Genomic DNA, 20,543 nt, shown 5'->3' with positions numbered 1-20,543 from the left:
GAAACTCTAGGGTAGAAACCATGGAGAAACTATTGCTGAAAATGGTGAACAGCTCATATTAGATTGATAGAGTAGTTAATTTGAAGCAGTTCACATTTTGCATGTCTGGGAAAGATAACTGAGAATATAACATACCAGCTTTGTAGACCATGGGCTCAAATTCAAAGGCCTGCCAGTGTAAGACCATGCTGACTAGAAGAGATCATGCCCTCCTTAAAGGCCACAGCAACCACACAGCAGTAGTTCATTGTTTCCATAGGAGATTTTAGTCCCACTTTGCCAAAATGTTTGATTTTTCAAGACTAAACAAGTCTGGATGTTTATGTAAAGTTTCTGTTTCTGAAACACTGTTGCTCAAACAAAACATTTATTGTCCTTAGGCCATCATCAGTTCCCAACTTTGTTGTAAAGTTATGACCAGAGTATTGTTCAGATTCTTATCTGCTCTAAAATATTAGTATTTCAGAGCTCAGGAGAAGGCATTTGTAAATTATTTAAGTTTCTGTGGTGATGTTAAGGAATAAAGGTGCTCTGTAAGTCTTTCTATTATCTATTAGAAAGGTGACAATACAACAGGCTGGGACTGTTCCAAGTAAATGGTGTTATACAGCTACTTCATTATTAAGCACTCAGGGAAGTAATACTTTTTTAAAGGATAAATATTCCTATGCCTTCCTTGTGCCACTCCTCACCCTCTCAAAAACAAAAGAACCACTATCCTTTTCCTTAAAATGTAGCAGTGGTCTGTAACTTCTTAAAATGTTCTGTTGAAAATTTTTTGTTGTATGATTTAGTAAATATATATAAAAACTTATTTAACCAAGTAAGCCCTATTTATGATATTTTTATTAGGCCAAAAAAGAAAGAATATTGTAATCAGATTTGTCCCATGTATATTGAGATTTTTCTTACCTAAATTGAAAACAGGAATAACCTCAACCTATCCTGCTTTCTAAATTCATGTCAGATAGCACAAGAGGAAGAAATTCTGAATTGGTGTGTATTTTTTTTCTCTGATCCATAAAACTAGTTTGTTTTAGTGGAGGAAGGTAGAGAAATTAATATAGAAAGATTATAGTTTGAAAATTGTGATAAAACTAGGTAAGAACTTCTTAAAACCAAAATTTTTTAGCATTTAAGATTTTCACTAAGCTTTTGCTTTTGTATGTGACATGGTAATTATGTGAGCCTAACAAATCATTTTAGTCAGTAACCACTCATGAGAAATTTTTGTTTGTATCTAATTACAGAAATTAGGTAAATGGCAAAGAAAATACTGTCAAGAAATTACTAGAAACAAAGATATTCTAGTTGATAACTTCACAAAGGAAGGAGGTTACACAGCAGACAGAAATAAAAATGTTGGGATTTTTCCCCTTGAAGAAAAAAGTTACTTTAAAATATATGTGTGTATATATATATATATATATATATATATATATATATATATATATATATATATATATATATATATATTCAGAGAGGAAGGGAGAGAGATAGAAACATTAGTGATGAGAGAGAATCACTGACTGCCCTCCACTGTGGGGGATCGAGCCCACAACCCAGTCATGTACCCCTGGCCAGAATCGAACCTGGGACCCTTTAGTCCACAGGCTGACTCGACGCTCCATCCACTGAGCCAAACCAGCCAGGGAAAAAAGTTACTTTTTTATAAATAAACTTTTTTATATAAATTATACTTAAGGAAGTATTTATTGGCTTTCGAAAAAAAAACACCTTCACTTTTAGTATATGTTCATCAAAACAGTCACATAAAAATCGATATAACTGAAGAAACAAAATTTATTGATTTTTAATCCTCACCTGAGGACATGCTTAGGGAGAGAGAAACATCAATCAACTAGAGGTGCCCGTGCGTGAATTCATGCACGGGTGCGGTCCCTAGGCCTGGCCAGCAATTGAAGCACAAGCATCTGGCATGGAAGGGACAGTCCCAGCTGACCTCTGGACCCTGGGCAGCACCTGGGCCCCCACACGCCACTCTCTACCTGAGTCAGGGTGCCCCCCACCCCCCACATGGAGTTGCGGTGAGCGTGGCTGGACACTGTAGGTCGGGGCACAGCATGGGCCTCTGGACCGCCCAGCAGCGCCACACGGAAGCCAGGTGGGCAGCACGCTCTCTCCAAGCTGGCCTCGCAGACCAGCCCCTATATGAACCCACGGGGAGCCCGACTGGCCCCTGCAGTCCCCTGGTGGCTGTGGCCCAGCTCACCCAGAAGAGGCTGCGCAGGTGTGGGGTGGGCTTCTCGCAGGTGCCTGGCACCTGAGCGGAAGGACTTCCCCGGCACACGAGCCCTGGTGTCCCAGGGGAGGGTAGCAGGGGGAGTGAGAGTGAGCTCAGTGGACACCCCGCATTCTCACTGCACCCCTGCCCCCAGGTAGCTGGTGAGAGGTTGCAGAGCATCGCTGACACCCGCCATGTTCTGCACTGCCCCCTGGTAGTCAGTGCACGTCATAGTGAGAGATCGAACTCCTGGTGGAACGACTGCCCAAGGGGACCATTTGCATATTAGGCTTTTATTATACAGGATTGCCTTTTGTACGTGCCCTGACAGGGGATCAAACCCAATACCAGGAATGTGTCCTGACCGCGAATCAAACCTGTAATCAACTGAACTATTCTGGCTGGGCAAAGAAACACATTTTATTAGTAAGGATGAAATATGTACAGTGGTCACATAGAACTAAAGCCAGAAAAGGTCATGTTGCTTAGGAGCTGTGTGGATTTTTTGTTTGTTTTGTCTTAACTGAAAGTCTGTCAGTGGCTACATGGTTTGGAAGAGATTTGTAACTCATTCTTTCTTCTTACATCATTTTTTAATTGCTTTGTCATTTTAAAAAAAATATTTTTATTGATTTCAGAGAGAAAGGGAGAGGGAGAGAGAGAGAGATAGAAACATCAATGATGAGAAGGAATCATTGATCAGCTGCGTCCTGCACAGCTCACACTGGGGATTGAGCCTGCAACCTGGGCATGTGCCCTGACTGGGAATGGAACTGTGACCTCCTGTTTCATATGTCAGTGCTCAACCACTGAGCCATGCCAGACAGGCAGCTTTGTCCTTTTCTGAAGTTCTTTTGAAATGAGTAGAAATTTTCTGCTGAAGCAAGATACTACACAAGAGCCACTATTGAAAGGATTCAGATGTATAAAACAAATGTTCAACATATTCTAGTATATCTTAAGTCCCATTGTACTCAGAGTGGAGACAAAAAAAGATGTGACAGAGGCTTATCCTCCAAGTTTCTCTGTTCTACAAATGTAGGTTTTTATATACAGGGTGGAGCAAAAGTAGTTTTACAGTTGTCTGTATGGAAAATAATATAATAGCCCGGTCGGTGTGGCTCAGTGGTTCAGCATCGACCTATTAACCAGGAGATCACGGTTCAATTCCTGGTTAGAGCCTGGGTTCCAGGCTCAACCATCACGGGGGGACGTGCAGGTGGCAACTGATCAATGATTCTCTCTCATCATTGATGTTTCTGTTTCTCTCACACTCCCCTACCCCCTCTTTTTCTCTCCCCCTTCATCTCTGAAAGCATCTCTGAAATAAAAAATATATATTTATAAAGAAAGAAAATAATCCTATATAATAAAAGGCTAATATGCAAATTGTCCCCATGGGCGGGAGTTTGACTGAGCGGGAGTTACACATGCACTGACCACCAGGGGGCGGCGCGGAACATGTTGGGTGACTGCAACGCAGCGCTGGCAGCAGGCGGCAGTGGAGGCACTGCCGGCCCTGATGAGCCTGACAAGAGTGGTACCACAGCAGGATGGTGGAGCAGGTGAGCGGGCAGTGCCAGGCCTAGGCAGGTACAAGCGGGGGCCCCAATCACCCTGCTCCTCGCCCACAGATGGCGATCAGCGGCAATGGCAGGGTGTGGGGCCAGCGAGTGGGCGATGCCAGGCCAAGGCAGGTGCAAGCAGGGGCCCAGATCGCCCCACCGGTCACCCCACAGATTGGCCCTGATTTCCGACCAGGCTTAGGGACCCTACCCGTGCACAAATTTCGTGCACCAGGCTTCTTCTGGTCTATATATATATCTACACTAATAAAAGAGAAACATGGTAATTGGCGTACGACTGCTACCCTTTTCATTGGCTAATCAGCGAGATATGCAAATTAACTGTCAGCCAAGGTGGCAGCTGGCAGCCAGGCAGCTTGAAACTAACATGAGGCTTGCTTGCCTCAGTGACGGAGGAAACGTTCCCCGCCTGTGCTGCAGGCCTCTGAGCGGGCAGTTTAAGAAACATTGTAACAAATACCACCAGGGCTTCAGCCAGCAGATTCGCAACATTGTAAGCAAAGGCCAGAAACCTACTTTCAGAAGCGGAGGCCTAAGAGCTGGAGCCAAGCCTCAAGCTAAAGCTGGCCCAGAATAAAAAAAAAAAAAGAAAAAAAGGAGCAGTTGGGAGCTTCAGTCACACCCAGCCTGAAAACAGCCCTCAGCCTCTCACCCAGACTGGCCAGGCACCCCAGTGGGGACCCTCACCCTGAATGGTGTGTGACCAGCTGCAAACAGCCATCATCCCCTCACCCAGGCTGGCCAGGCACCCCAGTGGGGACCCCCACCCTGATCCAGGACACCCTTCAGGGCAAACCAGCTGGCACCCAACCGTGCACCAGGCCTCTATTCTATATAGTAAAAGGGTAATAGGCCTCCCAGCACCGGGATCAGCGGAGCCATGAGGCCTCCCGGCACCGGGATCAGTGTGACGGGGCAGCGCCCAAACCCCCTGATCGCCCTGCGGCTCTGTGTGTGACAGGAGGCGGGGCCCCAACCTCCCTATCCACCCTGCTCTGTTCGTGACAGGGGAAGGCGCCCCAACCTCCTGATCAGCCCTGCTCTGTGCCTGATAGGGGGGAGCTCCCCAACTCCCCCCCCCACACACACACGGGCCCTGCTCTGTGTGTGATGGGCTAGAGCCATAACCTCCCCATCGGCCCTGCCCTGAGTGTGAGAGTGGCGGCACCCCAATCCCCTGATCGGCCCTGCTCTATGGGTGATAGAGGGCGGTGCCCCAACCCCCTGATGGGCCCTACTCTGTGTGTGACGGGGGCAGTGCCCCAACCCCCTGATTGGCCCTGCTCTGTGCGTGACGGGGTGGCGCCGCAACCTCCCCATCGACCCTGCCTTGAGTGTGACAGGGGACGGTGCCCCAACCCCCCAATCGGCCCTACCCTGAGCGTGACTGAGGGTGGCATCACAACCTCCCAATCTCCCTGCTCTGTGCATGACAGGGGACGGTGCCCCAACTCCCCAATCGGCCCTGCTCTGAGCCCGACCACGGGCTGCACCTAGGGATTGGGCCTGCCCTCTGCCACTCGGGAGCAGGCCTAAGCCAGCAGGTCGTTATCTCCCGAGGGGTCCCAGACTGGGAGAGGACACAGGCCGGGCTGAGGGGCCCCCCCTCCCCCAGAGTGCACAAATTTTTGTGCACCGGGCCTCTAGTATATATATAAAAGCCTAAGCGACCAAACAACCGGTTGACCGGTTGCTGTAACATGCACTGACCAACAGGGGGCAGACGCTCAACGCAGGAGCTGCCCCCGGTGGTCAGTACGCTCCCACAGCCAACCTCCCGCTGCCCCTGCCCCTGGTAGCCAACCTGTGGCCCTGATTGGCCAGGCCGAGGGACCCCACCTGTGCACGAATTTGTGCACTGGGCCTCTAGTACAATAAATAATAATAATACAGGAATAAATTCTGTGTTTCACGTACTCACAACTGTAAACCTCCTTTTGCCCCACCCCGTACTCAGCGGCTCCAAGTAGGAAATTTATATGCACAGAACTTTAATGATCTGAAATAGTTAATGCAGCTGTTAAGATAAAGTCACTATGGTTTCCTACTTATTCCTCTGTATCTTAAATGTTTGAGCCCTGCCCATTTCCTGATAGCACTTTCAAGTTCAACACAGATCTGAGATCTAGTACTCAAAAACTTCATGAAGTTCTGGTCCTTTGATGTACAAGTATGATAGAGCCTAAAGAGACAGTTAAAACTAAGATAATAGCAATGTAGATAGAATCAATTGTTAGATGAATTTTTTTGTTTTGGGTGAAAACATTTCAGTTCTCTCTTAGCAAATTTCAGTTATACAATACAGTGTTATTTACTGTAGTCCCATCTTCTACATTAGATGCTCCTCGATCCTATACTTAATTCACCCTCTTTCTGTTGTGGAATGTAGTTAATAGGTGTTTATATAAATATCTGGTGATGGAAATGACTATTTTCATTGTATAATCTGACAAGTTATTTAGTTTTTGTGTGTGTGTGTGTGTTTTTTAAATATATATTTTATTGATCTTTTACAGAGAGGAAGGGAGAGAGATAGAGAGTTAGAAACATCGATGAGAGAGAAACATCGATCAGCTGCCTCCTGCACATCTCCTACTGGGGATGTGCCTGCAACCCAGGTACATGCCCTTGACCGGAATCGAACCTGGGACCTCTCAGTCCACAGGCCGACGCTCTATCCACTGAGCCAAACTGGTTTTGGCAAGTTATTTAGTTTTTTATAGACCACTTCATTATGTTAATCCTAGATTTATAATTATGCAGTCACTTATTCCTTACTATTTGATCTGTTTTCTTGATGCCTGTTGTAGGTTTTCTATTTGCTTTTATTTTTAATCTCCTAATCTCTGATTTTGTAAGTAAAGATCTAGCAAATAATTCTTAGTTCAAAGAAAATAAATCAGGAAACTGAGTTTCTGTTTGCAGTAGTCAGATCCAAAAAGATTCCAGAAGAAGCTATTGTTGGTATCTAATTTAATTTCATAAGGATCATGTGTTAGTAGTAATACAAAAAAAACCACAAAAATATTCCAGCCCTCGCCAGGTGTCTCAGTTGGATGGAGCATTGTCCTATACACCAAAAGTTGGTGGGTTCAATCCCCGGTCAGGGCACATGCAGGAGGTAACTGATCGATATTTTTCTCTCTCTTCCTCCCTTCTTCTCTGTAAAAATCAATTTTAAAAAATTAAAGTAAGGAAATTCCATTGTTTAAACAAAATTGAATTTTGCCAGTTCTTATGTAAGATACATCTATCAACTAATAGGCAGAACCTCATTAAATCCACCCTGACAGTTGGAATGTGCCTACTACTAATCAGAGTTTTGAAATATTCTTTGCTGGTAATCTTAAATTTGATTAAATAACTTTATCCCATACTAGCAAAATTGTGTAATTTGTTGTATATGTTTTTTAAAACATGGACTCTATTTCAAAATTGTTTCTTTTACATTTTCCATAGCATGAGGAGGAACCACCTCAGAATATGAAACCACAACCAGGAAATGATAAGCCATTTTCAAAAACAGCCCTTAAAAATCAAAGGAAACATGAAGCTAAGAAAGCTGCAAAGCAGGTATTTGGGGATACTAATCTCTTCAAAACAAAATCTGTTAAATTAGCTTCAAGCCTTAAAGTTTTGTTGACCTAAAGACTTGACTGTTATGTTGTAAAATAATGTTGGAGTTAGACTTACTTAGAATGTCTTTCTTTTGTGTTTGACTATGAATTTTTAAGTATTCACGTGTATACAATAGGAGAGTAAGGAAACTGCATCTGACCTTAAAACCTGAAACCCTAATGGCATTATGTAGTACTAGTGGTCCAGTGCATGAAATTCATGCACAGGGTGCGGGGGGGGGGGGGGGGCGTGTCCCTCAGCCCGGCCTGCACCCTCTTCAATCTGGGACCCTTCGAAGGATGTCCTACTGCCGGTTTACAGGGATAGGGCCTAAACCGGCAGTCAGACATCCCTCTCACAATCCGGGACTGCTGGCTCCTAACCATTCACCTGCCTGCCTGCCTGATTGCCCCAACCACTCTGCCTGCTAGCCTGCTCACCCCCAACTGCCCCCCACCGTCGGCCTGCTCACCCCCAAATGCCCCCCCCGCCAGCCTGATCACCCCCAACTGCCCCCCCCGCCAGCCTGCTTGCCCCCAACTGCCCCCCGTGCCAGTGTGCTTGCCGCCACCTCCCCTCCCCACTGGCCTTCTCACCCCTAACTTCCCCCCTGCTGGCCTGCTCACTCCAAATAGCCCCCCTACCCACTGGCCTGATCACCTCCAACTGCCCCCCACTGATGGCCTGCTCGCCCCCACCTTACCCCCCCTGCTGGTCTGCTTACTCCCAATGGCCCCACCCCCCATCAGCCTGATCACCCACAACTGCCGTCCACTCTTGGCCTCTAACCACCTCTACCTCAGGCCCGCCACCACCATGGCTTTGTCCAGAAGAACCTCTGGAAGGTCTCCCAGTCTAATTAACATATTACCCTTTTATTAGTATAGATAGAGGCCTGGTGCACAGGTGGGGCCAGGTGGTTTGCCCTGAAGGGTGTCCCAGATCAGGGTGAGGGTCCCGCTGGGGTGCCTGGCCAGCCTGGGTGAGGGACTGATAGCTGTTTGCAGGCTGGTGAAGCCCCCCAGTGGGGACTCTCACCCCATGGGGGTGTGGCCAGCCTAGCTGAGGGGCTGAGGGCCATTTTCAGGCTGGCCATGCCCCCCTGGCAACCCAAGCTCCCAGCCTCTCCTTTATTTCTTTTCTTTTTTTTCAGCGCCTCCTTGAGCGGAGGCCGGGGCGGGCTGGAAGCAGGTATCTGGGATTTATTTATCTTCTATGATTGAAACTGTAGCCTTGAGCGGAGCCCAGGGCCGGCCAGGGCAGGCGGGAAGCCTGGCTTCCTCCATCTCCAGGGACAACCCAAGCCTCCTGCTCGCTCCATCTCCGTGGTTGCTGCCATCTTAGTTGGGTTAATTTGCATACTCACTCCTGATTGGCTGGTGGGTGTAGCAGAGTGATGGTTAATTTGCATGTTTCTCTTTTATTAGATGTTACTTGCTGTAGACTTCTGTGGGTAAACCTTTGTGAAGTGGTGTAGTTGCTTTATTGAAAATGTGTTTGTTAAGAGACCAAAAAGTGCATGCCTACAAAGCCAATTTTTCACTCAGCATTATATTACTATAGGAAATTATTCAGTTGGAAATCTAAATACCAGAAGTATCCAAACAATGGGATTGTTCTAAAATAAATTTTTTAGTACATATTTTCATTGATTTCAGAGAGGAAGGGAGAGGGAGAGAGAGATAGAGACATCAATGATGAGAGAGAACCATTGATCGGCTGCCTTCTGCATGCCCCACACTGGAGATAGAGCCCACAGTCCAGGCATGTGCTCTGACCAGGAATCGAACCATGACCTCCTGGTTCATAGGTCAACGCTCAACCACTGAGCCACACCAGCTGGACATAAAATAATTTTTAATACGACTTTATAGTTGCAAAGCCACACCAGTATAATAGTTGACAAATTGCAGTCCTGTATGGCTTACAGTCACACCTGCTGGGTTGGGACTCTGGTTAGTGAAGTCATAGTAACTACATATTTTAGATTCAAACAATACTATTTTGCTGATAATACTTTAACTTTTTTGACAGTTCTAGGTTGCTTATGATTTTGGTAGGCAAGTAACTGTTTTTAGGTGTAGAATTGCATTTGCAACCATATTCTGCTAAAATGTGGACTTAAAAAATCAGTGTACTCTTTTGTAGTTAATAGATTTCATCCAGAAATATCTTTAAATAGCTCAGGTTTAGGTCATTCTGAGTAAAATAATCCACTCCACGTATTAAACTTGTATAAAGCAGTACTTGTCCTTTCATCATTATGGCCCTGAATGTTACAAGTTACATTATTCTTATAACTCGTAGGTAACTTTACTTCTTACTTTTTTTCTAGCTAATATAATTGACAAATAACATTTTTAAAGTGTACAACGTGATGATTTGATATATATGTACATGGTGAAAGGGTTCCCACAATCAAGTTAATTACACGTCCATCACCTCACACATTTATCTTTTTGGGGGGTGAGAACATTAAGTTCTACTCTTTCAGCAAATTTTAATGCTACAGTATTGTTTTATCAACTATAGTCACCATATTCTACATTAGCTCCTTAGACACTATCTTATAACTGAAAGTTCTATCAACTCTTTTATCAACCTCGACATTCTCCCACACCCTATCCCCTTGCAACTACCATACTAAATTTGAATTTTAACTTTTTTTTTAGATTCTACATACAAAGTGATACCATGCAGTATCTTATCTTTGTCTGGCTTATTGAATTTAGCATAATGCCCCCAGTTCATTCTTGTTAATGCAAATGGAAGGATTTCCCTTTTTTACCTTATTTTTTATAACCTAGGCTATTGTGCATAATAGTGAACATGGGAGTACAGGTATCTCTTTGAGATAATGATTTTATTTCCTCTGGATATATACCCAAAAGTGGGATTGCTGGGCCATAAGATACCTCCGTTTTTAATTTCTTGAGGAACCTCCATACTACTTTCCATAGCAGCTGAGCAAGATCCTTTCTAATAGAGATTTAAGGGCCTTCTGAAACCCACCCACCTTAGAATCCTATCTTATAAATGATATTCTTGTTATCAGATATTTTCAATATGATTATCATTTGTACTGCACTAATAAAATGTTAGCTGTTTATTTTGTGTGTTTTTCTGATAAAATTTGTGTCGGGGGTCATTTAATCAGTATCTCTTATTTATAAAAATCAATTTTTTAAAATATTTACATTTTCTTAAAGAGAGTCCGTGTGGATGTTTTGAATAAAACAAGCAGTGCCATTAATGTAAAATATAATAACTACAAAAACAAACCCCACCCCATACAACATGCTGTCATCCACACCTGTTACATACTAAAGATAATACCATCATTTATAGAGTTGCTCTTTGTGTGTTTTCCCAGTGATGGCAAAGGTTTTCTACTTGCAAGATAATCCTTTCAGTATGCATTTTTGAGATGACCGGCTGGAGTTAGCAAAAGTTATGACTGTGTGATAAAACAAAGTAAGTGGTGATGACAGTGTCACCATGACCACACCTTCTCAGCCTGGCTCCGAATATACTAACCAAAGATAAAGGAGTCAGATGTATATAATCTAACCAAGTACTTTTATAAACTGGTGATGATTTTATAAGTTTACCAACTGTACCAAAAAGAATTGAAACTAAAAATTTAGTTTTACATAACCTTTCCAGAGAATGACCAGAATTTAAGTATTATAATACAGACATTTTAACTTATTCTTGGCATTTAAAGTATGGTAGAAATTTAAATTTTATATTTTGCTTAACTTTAATAGTCTTTCATATTTCTAACATTAATGTTACTTCTTACATTACAAATAACTAAATTTAAAATTTTTTAACCTGATGTCAAAAGTGAATTTTGATAGCAAAATATTTCTCTTCTCCTTTTATTCACTCTTATTAAGAGTAGAAACTAGTTTATTTCTAAATACTTTGTGAAAGTGCTCAGTAATATGTTTTCTATAGAAGGTAAGGAATTAATGTTTGCTTCATTGGAGTGTATAAAAAAAGTTCAAATAAAATGACTTTCTAAACATGATTTTGTACTCTAAAAACTCTCAAGCACACATTTTGAGATTTGGAAGTCTAGGAGTGACACTTGTTCCATGTTGCCCGGATGCTTTGGGAACTCTGAATAAGAGGTTTTGGATTCTTGGGGTTCTGTGTATTCCACTAGGAACTCTATAAAGAAGTAGAAGTTGGAGAAACCAAGATGGCGGCATAGGTAAACACCGGAGTTTGCTGCCTCGAACAACCACTTCAAAAATACAACTAAAAGACGGAACCGACATCATCCAGAACCACAGGAAGGCTGGCTGAGTGGAATTTCTACAAGTACAAGGAAAGAGAAAAACATACCAAGACTCAGAGGAGGTGCAGTGCAGAAGTAAAATACTAAGGTATAGAGGCGCACACGGAGCGGGCTGGCGGCTGAGGGCACGGTTGTCGTTTTCAATGGGGAGGGAGTCTCAGCCTCTGAGTTCCAGTTCTGGGCGAGTCTCTGGGGACCCAGACTCATACAGGAGAAGCGGGACTGTCTGGCATCAGTCGGAACTCGAGGGCAGCTTTCTCTCGGAGGGGCTTGCAGCGATTGCCGTGATACTGAGAAGGGGGCCTCTGAGAGCAGCCATAACTGCTAGCCCCGCCCTGTTGATCCTGTGAGACCCGCCCTGCCCAAGCCCTGCAGGGAGGCTTTTGCTGGATAGCCTAAGGCAGAGGCTAGATTAGCACCTCCCTAGAGATCCAGGAGCCAGTGTACCCAGAGGTCAGAGTGGGACCATCCAGTTTGCAGATCCATGGAACCATAAAGGACACACTCAGGGGGCAGACTCAGTGAACACCAAAGCCCCACTGAAGCAAGTCTTGCCCCGGAGGAGTGTCTCCAGCACAGAAGTTCTTCCACTGTAGACACAGCTGATTCTCACAGCCAATTGGCCTGGAGGTCAATTCCCCCCAGTACTACCTACAACAATCAAGGCTTAACTACAACAAGACTGTGCACAAAGACCACAAGGGGGTGCACCAAGAGTGTCCTCAGGTAATTGGGGAGGCTGAACCACTGGGCCCTAGAGGACACTTAGCAGAGAAAACCACTTGATCAACACAGGGAAGCATAAAAAATGCAGAGACAAAGAAACAGGACACAAATGACAGAAATAGAGGAAAGCAAACTACTGGATATAGAGTTCAAAACCACACTTTAAAGGTTTTTCAAGAATTTTCTAGAAACCGCTGATAAACTTAATGAGACCCTCAAGAAATCTAGTGAGACCCTCGAGGTTATGAAAAAGTACCAACTAGAAATTAAGCATACACTGACTGAAATAAAGAATATTATACAGACTCCCAACAGCAGACTAAAGGATCCCAAGAAGCAAGTCAAAGATTTGAAATACAAAGAAGCAGAAAACACCCAACCAGAAAAGCAAAATGAAAAAAGAATCCAAAAATACGAAGTTAGTGTAAGAAGCCTCTGGGACAGCCTCAAGCATACCAACATCCGAATTATAGGGGTGCCAGAAGAAGAGAGAGAGCAGGATATTGAAAACCTATTTGAAGAAATAATGACAGAAAACTTCCCCGACCTGGTGAAAGAAATAGACTTACCAGTCCAGGAAGTGCAGAGAACCCCGAACAAAAGGAATCCAAAGAGGACCACACCAAAACACATCATAATTAAAATGCCAAGAGCAAAAGACAGAGAATCTTAAAAGCAGCAAGAGAAAGAAACTCAGTTACCTACAAGGGAGTACCCATACGACTGTCAGCTGATTTCTCAACAGAAACTTTGCAGGCCAGAAGGGAGTGGCAAGAAATATTCAAAGTGATGAATGCCAAGAACCTACAACCAAGATTACTTTATCCAGCAAAGCTATCATTCAGAATTGAAGGACAGATAAGAAAAAGCTAAAGGAGTTCATCACCACCAAACCAGTATTATATGAAATGCTGAAAGGTATCCTTTAAGAAGAAGAGGAGGAAGAAGAAAAAGGTAAAGATACAAATTATGAACAACAAATACACATATATCAACAAGTGAATCTGAAAATCAAGTGAATAATCTGATGAACAGAATGAACTGGTGATTATAATAGAATCAGGGGCATAGAAAGGGAGTGGACTGACTATTCTTGGGGGTGAAAGGGGTGTGGGGGATGCAGGAAGAGACTGGACAAAAATCATGCACCTATGGATGAGGACAGTGGGTGGGGAGTGAGTGAGGAGGGTGGGGTGGGAACTGGGTGGAGGGGAGTTATGGGGGGAAAAAGAGAAACAAATGTAATAATATGAACAATAAAGATTTTTAAAAAAAAGAAGAAGAAGTAGAAGCCCTAGCTTGAGAGCAATAAAGACTTAAATAACTTTGTTCCCCTTTTGTCAAAATGCATGTCTTGTCTGAAATGCAAAAGGAATGTCATTCTTCTCTTTCATTTATTTAGCATGTGCAGTAAAGCACATATTATTCTGAGGCACAAATAGAACAGTGAACAAGGAAACCTCCGGTACAGATAGTGCATATCTATAATAATAAAAGGGTAATGTGCTAATGAGACTGGACGTCCTTCCAGACGACCTTTCGGACAAAGCCTCGGCGGAGGGGGCCAAGACATAGGTGGCTGCAGCGGCAGCAAGGGCCAAGCCCCTTGCACAAATTTTGTGCATCGAGCCTCTAGTAGTGTTATAAAGAAATACATCTACATGTTGTGCAACTAATCTGATCTCTGGAGAGGCAGAAAATTTGGGGGGGAGGCCTAAAGGGTAAGTAGGGTCAGCCAGGTCCCCTAAAGGTATTCTAGGCACAAGGAACAGTCAACAAGAATAGTGAACAGAAAAGCTAGGAAACAAGAGTTTAGAGTACTTTAAGGGAAATAAAAGTGGTTCTAATCATGGTTCCTCGGTTAGGAGGGATGAGGCTAGAAAGATCACCAACGTTCTGATCACGTTGAGACTAAGCTAGGCTACGGAAGCTTCAGAACCAATGCCAAGGTTATGGCACAGCATCTCTGGGCCCTGGCCCTCCTCCTGGGCTTAGTGAGGACAAGTGCAGGCTTCTTGTACCAGAGGCTGGACTTCTTCCTCAGCAAGAGGGAGCTGAACCACCTGGTCGTGGATGAAGCAATGTGGCAGCCTCTTCAGGGTCATCTCTGCCCTTCCATTAAATCTGCCACTATACCTTATATCTTCCTATGCATGAGTCTCTAAAGTGCTTTTCTTGTGACTTCACAAGAACCGATTTCCAGACCGGTCCAGCAGATCTGCCTGGATCCTCGTTCACGTTCACGTTCAACAACAATATGGTACCCAATGCAGGGGGGTAGTGGGGGTGCTTCCATGGAACTTTGTTGCAGAGTTCAGCTGACCTGATTATAAATAAACTAGAGGCCCAGTGCATGAAATTTGTGCACTCGGGGCGGGGGGTCCCCTGCGCCCTCTCGCAGTCTGGGAGCCCCATGGAGCAGGCCTAAACCATCAGTTGGACATTCTTAGCACTGCCACGGAGGTGGGAGAGGCTCCCACCACTGTCACTGCACTCTCCAGCCATGAGCCCGGCTTCTGGCTGAGCGATGCTCCCTCTGTGGGAGTGCACTGACCACCAGGGGCAGCTCCTGCATTGAGCATCTGTCCCCTGGTGGTCAGTGCACATCATAGCCACCAGTCGTTCTGCTGTTCAGTGATTTGCATATTAGCCTTGTATTATATAGGATCTCTATAGGACTTGTCCTGTAGCATCATTCATTACATGCACTTGATTATGCATATGCATTATAGTTTTTGAGGCTATTACAAGAGTCAAATTTCAAATACCTTCATTAGAAAAGCCTTCTCACATTTCCAAAGCATCCATATAATGGCACCTCCCAAAATATCTAGATATTTTGAGTACTTATTGGCTAAAGCAGAAACCTCCTAGATTACCCTGCTATGGCCATTTCTTTTCATTTGTTCTTTTATTATTACATAATGTTTTTAAAAAAATTTTGATATGTTACTTTAAATTCTAGATCTAGCAAAGTCTTCCCTGTTATAAATCCCATCTAATAATAGACAAACATGGTAACTAACCGTACCTCCGACACGCTTCCTATTGGCTAATCAAGGCGATATGCAAATTAACTGCCAACCAAGATGGCGGCCGGCAGCCAGGCAGCTGAAGCGAACAAGAGGCTTGCTTGCTCCAGTGATGGAGGAAGCCAAGGTGCCCCGCCTGCCACTGCCGGCCTCTGAGCTGCACTCTAAGAAACAATGTTGTAATTATAGAAGCTAAACAATCCCCAGAAACCTGCTTTCAGCCAGCAGGGCCTCAGAGCTGGAGTTGCAACAGTGTTTCAATTATAGAAACCAAACAAACCCACATACCTGCTTTCAGCAGCAGAGGGCTCAGAGCTGGAGCCAAGCCTCAGAGCTAAAGCCAGCTCTCAGTTCCAGTGTCAGCCATAGAAGGTAAATAAATCCCAGAATAAAAACGAAAAAGAAAAAAAGGAGAGTTTGGGAGCTTCAGTCGCCTACCAGCCTGAAAACGGCCCTCAGCCCCTCACCCAGACTGGCCAGGCAACCCAGTGGAGACCCCCACCCTGAAGGGGGTGTGACCAGCTGAAAACAGCCATCATCCCCTCATCCAGGCTGGCCAGGAACCCAAGCAGGACCCCCACCCTGATCCGGGACACCCTTCAGGGCAAACCAGCCGGCCCCCACCCGTGCACCAGGCCTCTATCCTATATAGTAAATGGGTAGGATGTGAGGGCGATCTGGCTGTGACATCTGTCACCCCATTGATCGCCAGGGTTGATTCGGCTGATCTGGCTGGCTAGGCGGGTGTCCCCCTCCTCCCTCACCGATCCATGTGCGTCCCTCCCGAACCTGCGCGCTCGGTTGAAGAGGACGACCTTCCCCACCGAGGAGAGGACCGGTCTTCGGTCAAGGGTATACGAGTAGCTGCGCTCCCCTGCTAGAACCTCCAAACAAGCTATATAGTAAAAGGGTAATTAATATGCAAACTGACACTAACAGCAGAAGGACTGGGAATGACTGGTCACTATGACACACACGACCAGGGAGCAGACGCTCAATGCAGGAGCTGCCCTCTGGTGGTCAGGGCGCTCTCACATGGGAGGAGCTCTGCTCAGCCACAAGCCAGGCTGATGGTTGCCAGTACAGCAGTGGTGGTGGGAGCCTCTCCTGCCTCCTCAGCAGCGCTAAGGATGTCCGACTGCAGTTTAGGCCTGCTCCCCGCTGGCAAGTGGACATCCCCCAAGGGCTGCCGGGCTGCCAGAGGGATGTCTGATTGCCATCTTAGGCCCAATCCCCCGGGGAGCGAGCCTAAGTCAGCAGGTGGTCTACCCCCGAGGGGTCCCAGACTGCAAGAGGGCACAGGCCAGGCTGAGGGGCCCTCACCTCCCCCCCCCCCACCCCCCAGTGCACAAATTTTTGTGCACCGGGCCTCTACTATTATATAAAAACCTTTTGGGTGTGTCTTTGTACTGTGGTACTTTTTTAAGCTGCATTATATTTATTGTGGTACAATGTCACATATTTTATGAGACCTTCAATTCAGATCCCTTCTTTATATAAAATGTAGCATAAAAGATAAAAATCACATTTTGGTTTCTGCATGTTATGTATCAAGGCAGTGTTTTCATTTTAGACAATTAAATTTTTCCTGCAGGAAGCAAGAAGTGACAAGAGTCTGGATTTGTCACCTACACCTACATCACAGAGCTCAGCTCAAAATACAGTCTCTCAGCCAACTTCTGGAGACCCTGAGGTAGACAAAAAAATCAAGAACCTAAAGAAGGTGAGAATTCAGTGCAAGTCAGATGTGTTTATTGAAAGAAATGTGTGAGGATTCTATAAAGAAAATATTTAGACACTTAAATAGGCATCTAAGAAGTTTATAGCAGTTCTCGTTGCTTTCTCACTATGAAATGCTGTCATAGGAATGGTGCTGATTTAAGTTCTATTCACAATCATCTAATGCCTATTATTCTTTTCATTATTGATTTTGAAGTAATAAATGTACATTTGCACAGAAATATGCTGAATACTTATACTTAGTATTTTATTAGACACATATAAGACAGGTAGGAACAGACCTTTGTCCCAGTTTTAAAGATGAGCAAACAGAGACAGAAATAAGTTGATTAGCTTGTCAAATTGCAACCAGGTAAAATGGAGGTAAAAATCAGGGTCCTAGCCCTGACTGGCTCAAATGGATAGAGCGTCGGCCTGCGGACTGAAGGGTCCCGGGTTCATTTCTGGTCAAGGGCATGTACCTGGGTTGCAGGCACATCCCTAGTGGGGGGTGTGCGGGAGGCAGCTGATCGATGTTTCTAACTCTCTTTCCCTCTCCCTTCCTCTCTGTAAAAAATCAATAAAATATATTTTTAAAAAAAAATCAGGTCTCTAGAGCCCTTCCCAGGTTGCACTATTAAGTTTCTCTTAAAGCCAAAGATGTCATCCTGGTACAATGAAGTGCTAAAATAAATAATGAAGTTGGTGATATATTTACATACATATATATGTACATATATACACACGCACACACACACACACAAATATAACATTAATTAAAAACTTAGAAAATATTTCACCAAATCTATATTCTTTTTTCCCAGAGTTGGAGCACATTTTTTAAAATTAATTAATTTATTAATTAATTTATTTATTTTTTCAATTAAAGTTGACAGTCAATATTATATTAGTTTCCGGTGTACAGCATAGTGGTCAGACATTTATACAGCTTATGAAGTGATTCCCCATGTTCCCAATAAGGCTGGTACCCACCTGCCACCATGCATACTTATTACAGTATTATTGACTATAATTCCCTATGCTGTACTTTACATTCCCCCACTACCCCCCCATATTGTTAATATATCTAATTTTGCATTTAATTTAAAAAAATAGTTTACCTTAGCATTTTAACAGACTATTCTTAATACAAATGTAAGATAACTGATTCTCCTTATTCAGGGTTCACATTCATATAATTGAGTTGTTAATAAGGACATTTGCATTCTAAAATGACTTACTCTTCCTTCCTCTTGATATTTGTAGAAACTGAAAGCAATCGAACAACTGAAAGAACAAGCAGCAACTGGAAAACAGCTAGAAAAAAATCAGGTATTTTCTGCATTTTTAATTTGAGCTCATAGTCATGACTACTCTTCCCCTTTTTATTATAAGCAATTGTTTCATTGGGTAAAAGAACACATAGGTTTTAAAAACGTCTCTTGGAAAATATAGGCCATATATTTTTTAATGTTCTTACTCTTAAACATGGATAGAGGGAGACATGATGTAGATAAGTGACTGAGAACGTCACTATTTCTAAGAGTTGTATTAATGCTATTGCTGCTGAAAATAAGAGCATTTATTATGTTAGACAAATAGAAAATTCTCTTTTTTACTGTGTCTCAGGTTGCAATGCGCTTTTTTTTTTTTTTTTTTTTTTTTTGCCCTTCCCTCTTCCTTTCCTCAGCTCTTTTACCCCCAGGTGTAGACTGGAAAGTTTACTGGACCTGAAGGAATGCAGTAAGACAGCTTCTGGCCTAGCTGGTGTGGTTCAGTGGTTGAGCATGGATCTGTAAACCAGGAGGTCATGGTTCAATTCCTGGTCAGGGCACATGCCAGGATTGCGGGTTCAATCCCCAGTGGGGGGGCATGCAGGAGGCAGCTAATCAATAATTCTTTCTTATCATTAATGTTTCTATCTCTCTCTCTCTCCCTCTCCCTTCCTCTCTGTAATAAATAAAAATACACTGAAAAAAAAAATGACTTAAAGACAGCTTCTTTCCTTTGCCCCCTTTATTCATGCCAGATAACAAATTAGAACGTGTTTCCAATCTGCACTTTTATTTTATTTTTGTTTTTTTAATTGATTTTCAGAGAGGAAGTAAGAGGGCGATAGAAACGTCAGTGATGAGAGAGAATCATTGATTGGCCGCCTCCTACATGTCCTCTACTGTCATGTGCCCTGACTGGAATCAAACTGTGACCTCCTGGTTCATAGGTCAACACTTCACCACTGAACCACACCAGCTGGGCATCCAATCTGTACTTTTAAATCTATTTACCAGTGGATCTGATAAACTGTCAGCTGTATTCTCTTTAAATATTTTCTTCTTTGCTATTTGGCTATAGAGCCAGTAATTATTTTATTTCCTTTTTTTTATTTCCTTTTTAATAACTTTATTGTTTTAAACTTTTCTAGTTGGAGAAAATTCAAAAAGAGAAAGCCCTTCTCCAGGAGCTGGAAGATTTGGAATTGGGTATTTAAAGAGTCACAGAAAGCAAGTTATTACCAGAAATCAGTGGGAACTCATCTTCTGTTAAGTTCATTGGTGTATACGGAACGTTCATGTGCCCACATTTAACATTCATCTCTAATTTTAACCATTTTCCAAAGTTCTGCGTATGCGTGAAATTATTTAATAATGCCTATTAAAATTGATTTCTGTGTCCTGCATCTTAGATCATGTTAACATATGAAATAAAAGACACATGACATATTGAAGTTTGACATATTGAAAGACAAATGTCATTGTTTTTTAGGAGGAGACAGTATTTACCATATAAATGAATAAAGACATTTTAAATTTAATCAATTTTGGCTTTGTTATAAGTTTTTCACTCAAGAAATCCTTTATTAATTTAGAAGGCAAGTTTAGGAAAATTGCCTTTGAATATATAATGTGGCTTTTTTGATCCTAAAATATTACTGTATTAAAACTTTAAATAAATCCTTAAAAACCAGGTTGTAGTAAATGAGTTAAAGTATTAATATTATTTGTATTATCTGAAGTAAAGTTTTTCTTAGTTCTAAAGTAAATATAGACTTTAAAAATAGAGTAAAATATTTTGTTCTGGTATTTCAAATAATAAACCTAGAGATGTGAGGATGAGGTAAATGTGTTCCAAACATGGACTATGATTGTTTTGGTTGTATTTTCATATGATGACAAAATGATATAATGATAATGCCAGACATTTGATTATCAAAACCAAGTCATATTATAATTAATTATTTTCATCAGGTTTACATTTGAAATTATTTTTATTTCATTTGCATTGATATAGGTTTTCATTTTCCAGGGCTA

At 43.0% G+C, this 20,543-nt stretch overlaps 1 protein-coding gene across 5 annotated transcripts in view; it reads left to right on the top strand.

The window, feature by feature from the left end:
- The window catches only part of EIF2A (eukaryotic translation initiation factor 2A), a 55,468-nt gene extending 35,421 nt beyond the window's left edge, over positions 1-20,047 (top strand). For all 5 annotated transcript variants that reach the window (XM_059688142.1, XM_059688145.1, XM_059688143.1 and 2 more), the window contains 4 exons: positions 7,291-7,404; positions 17,111-17,239; positions 18,502-18,567; positions 19,658-20,047. In XM_059688142.1, the coding sequence (XP_059544125.1) occupies positions 7,291-7,404; positions 17,111-17,239; positions 18,502-18,567; positions 19,658-19,723 (375 nt within the window). In that variant the 3' untranslated portion in view covers positions 19,724-20,047. The remainder of the gene's footprint in view (positions 1-7,290; positions 7,405-17,110; positions 17,240-18,501; positions 18,568-19,657) is intronic.
- The last annotated feature ends 496 nt before the right edge of the window (positions 20,048-20,543 follow it).

The sequence above is a fragment of the Myotis daubentonii genome, chromosome 3 (assembly GCF_963259705.1).
Source record: "Myotis daubentonii chromosome 3, mMyoDau2.1, whole genome shotgun sequence".
In the NCBI taxonomy this organism is placed as follows: Eukaryota; Metazoa; Chordata; class Mammalia; order Chiroptera; family Vespertilionidae; genus Myotis; species Myotis daubentonii.
Note: the sequence above shows the minus strand (reverse complement) of the source record. Positions and strands in the feature narration are given on the sequence as shown.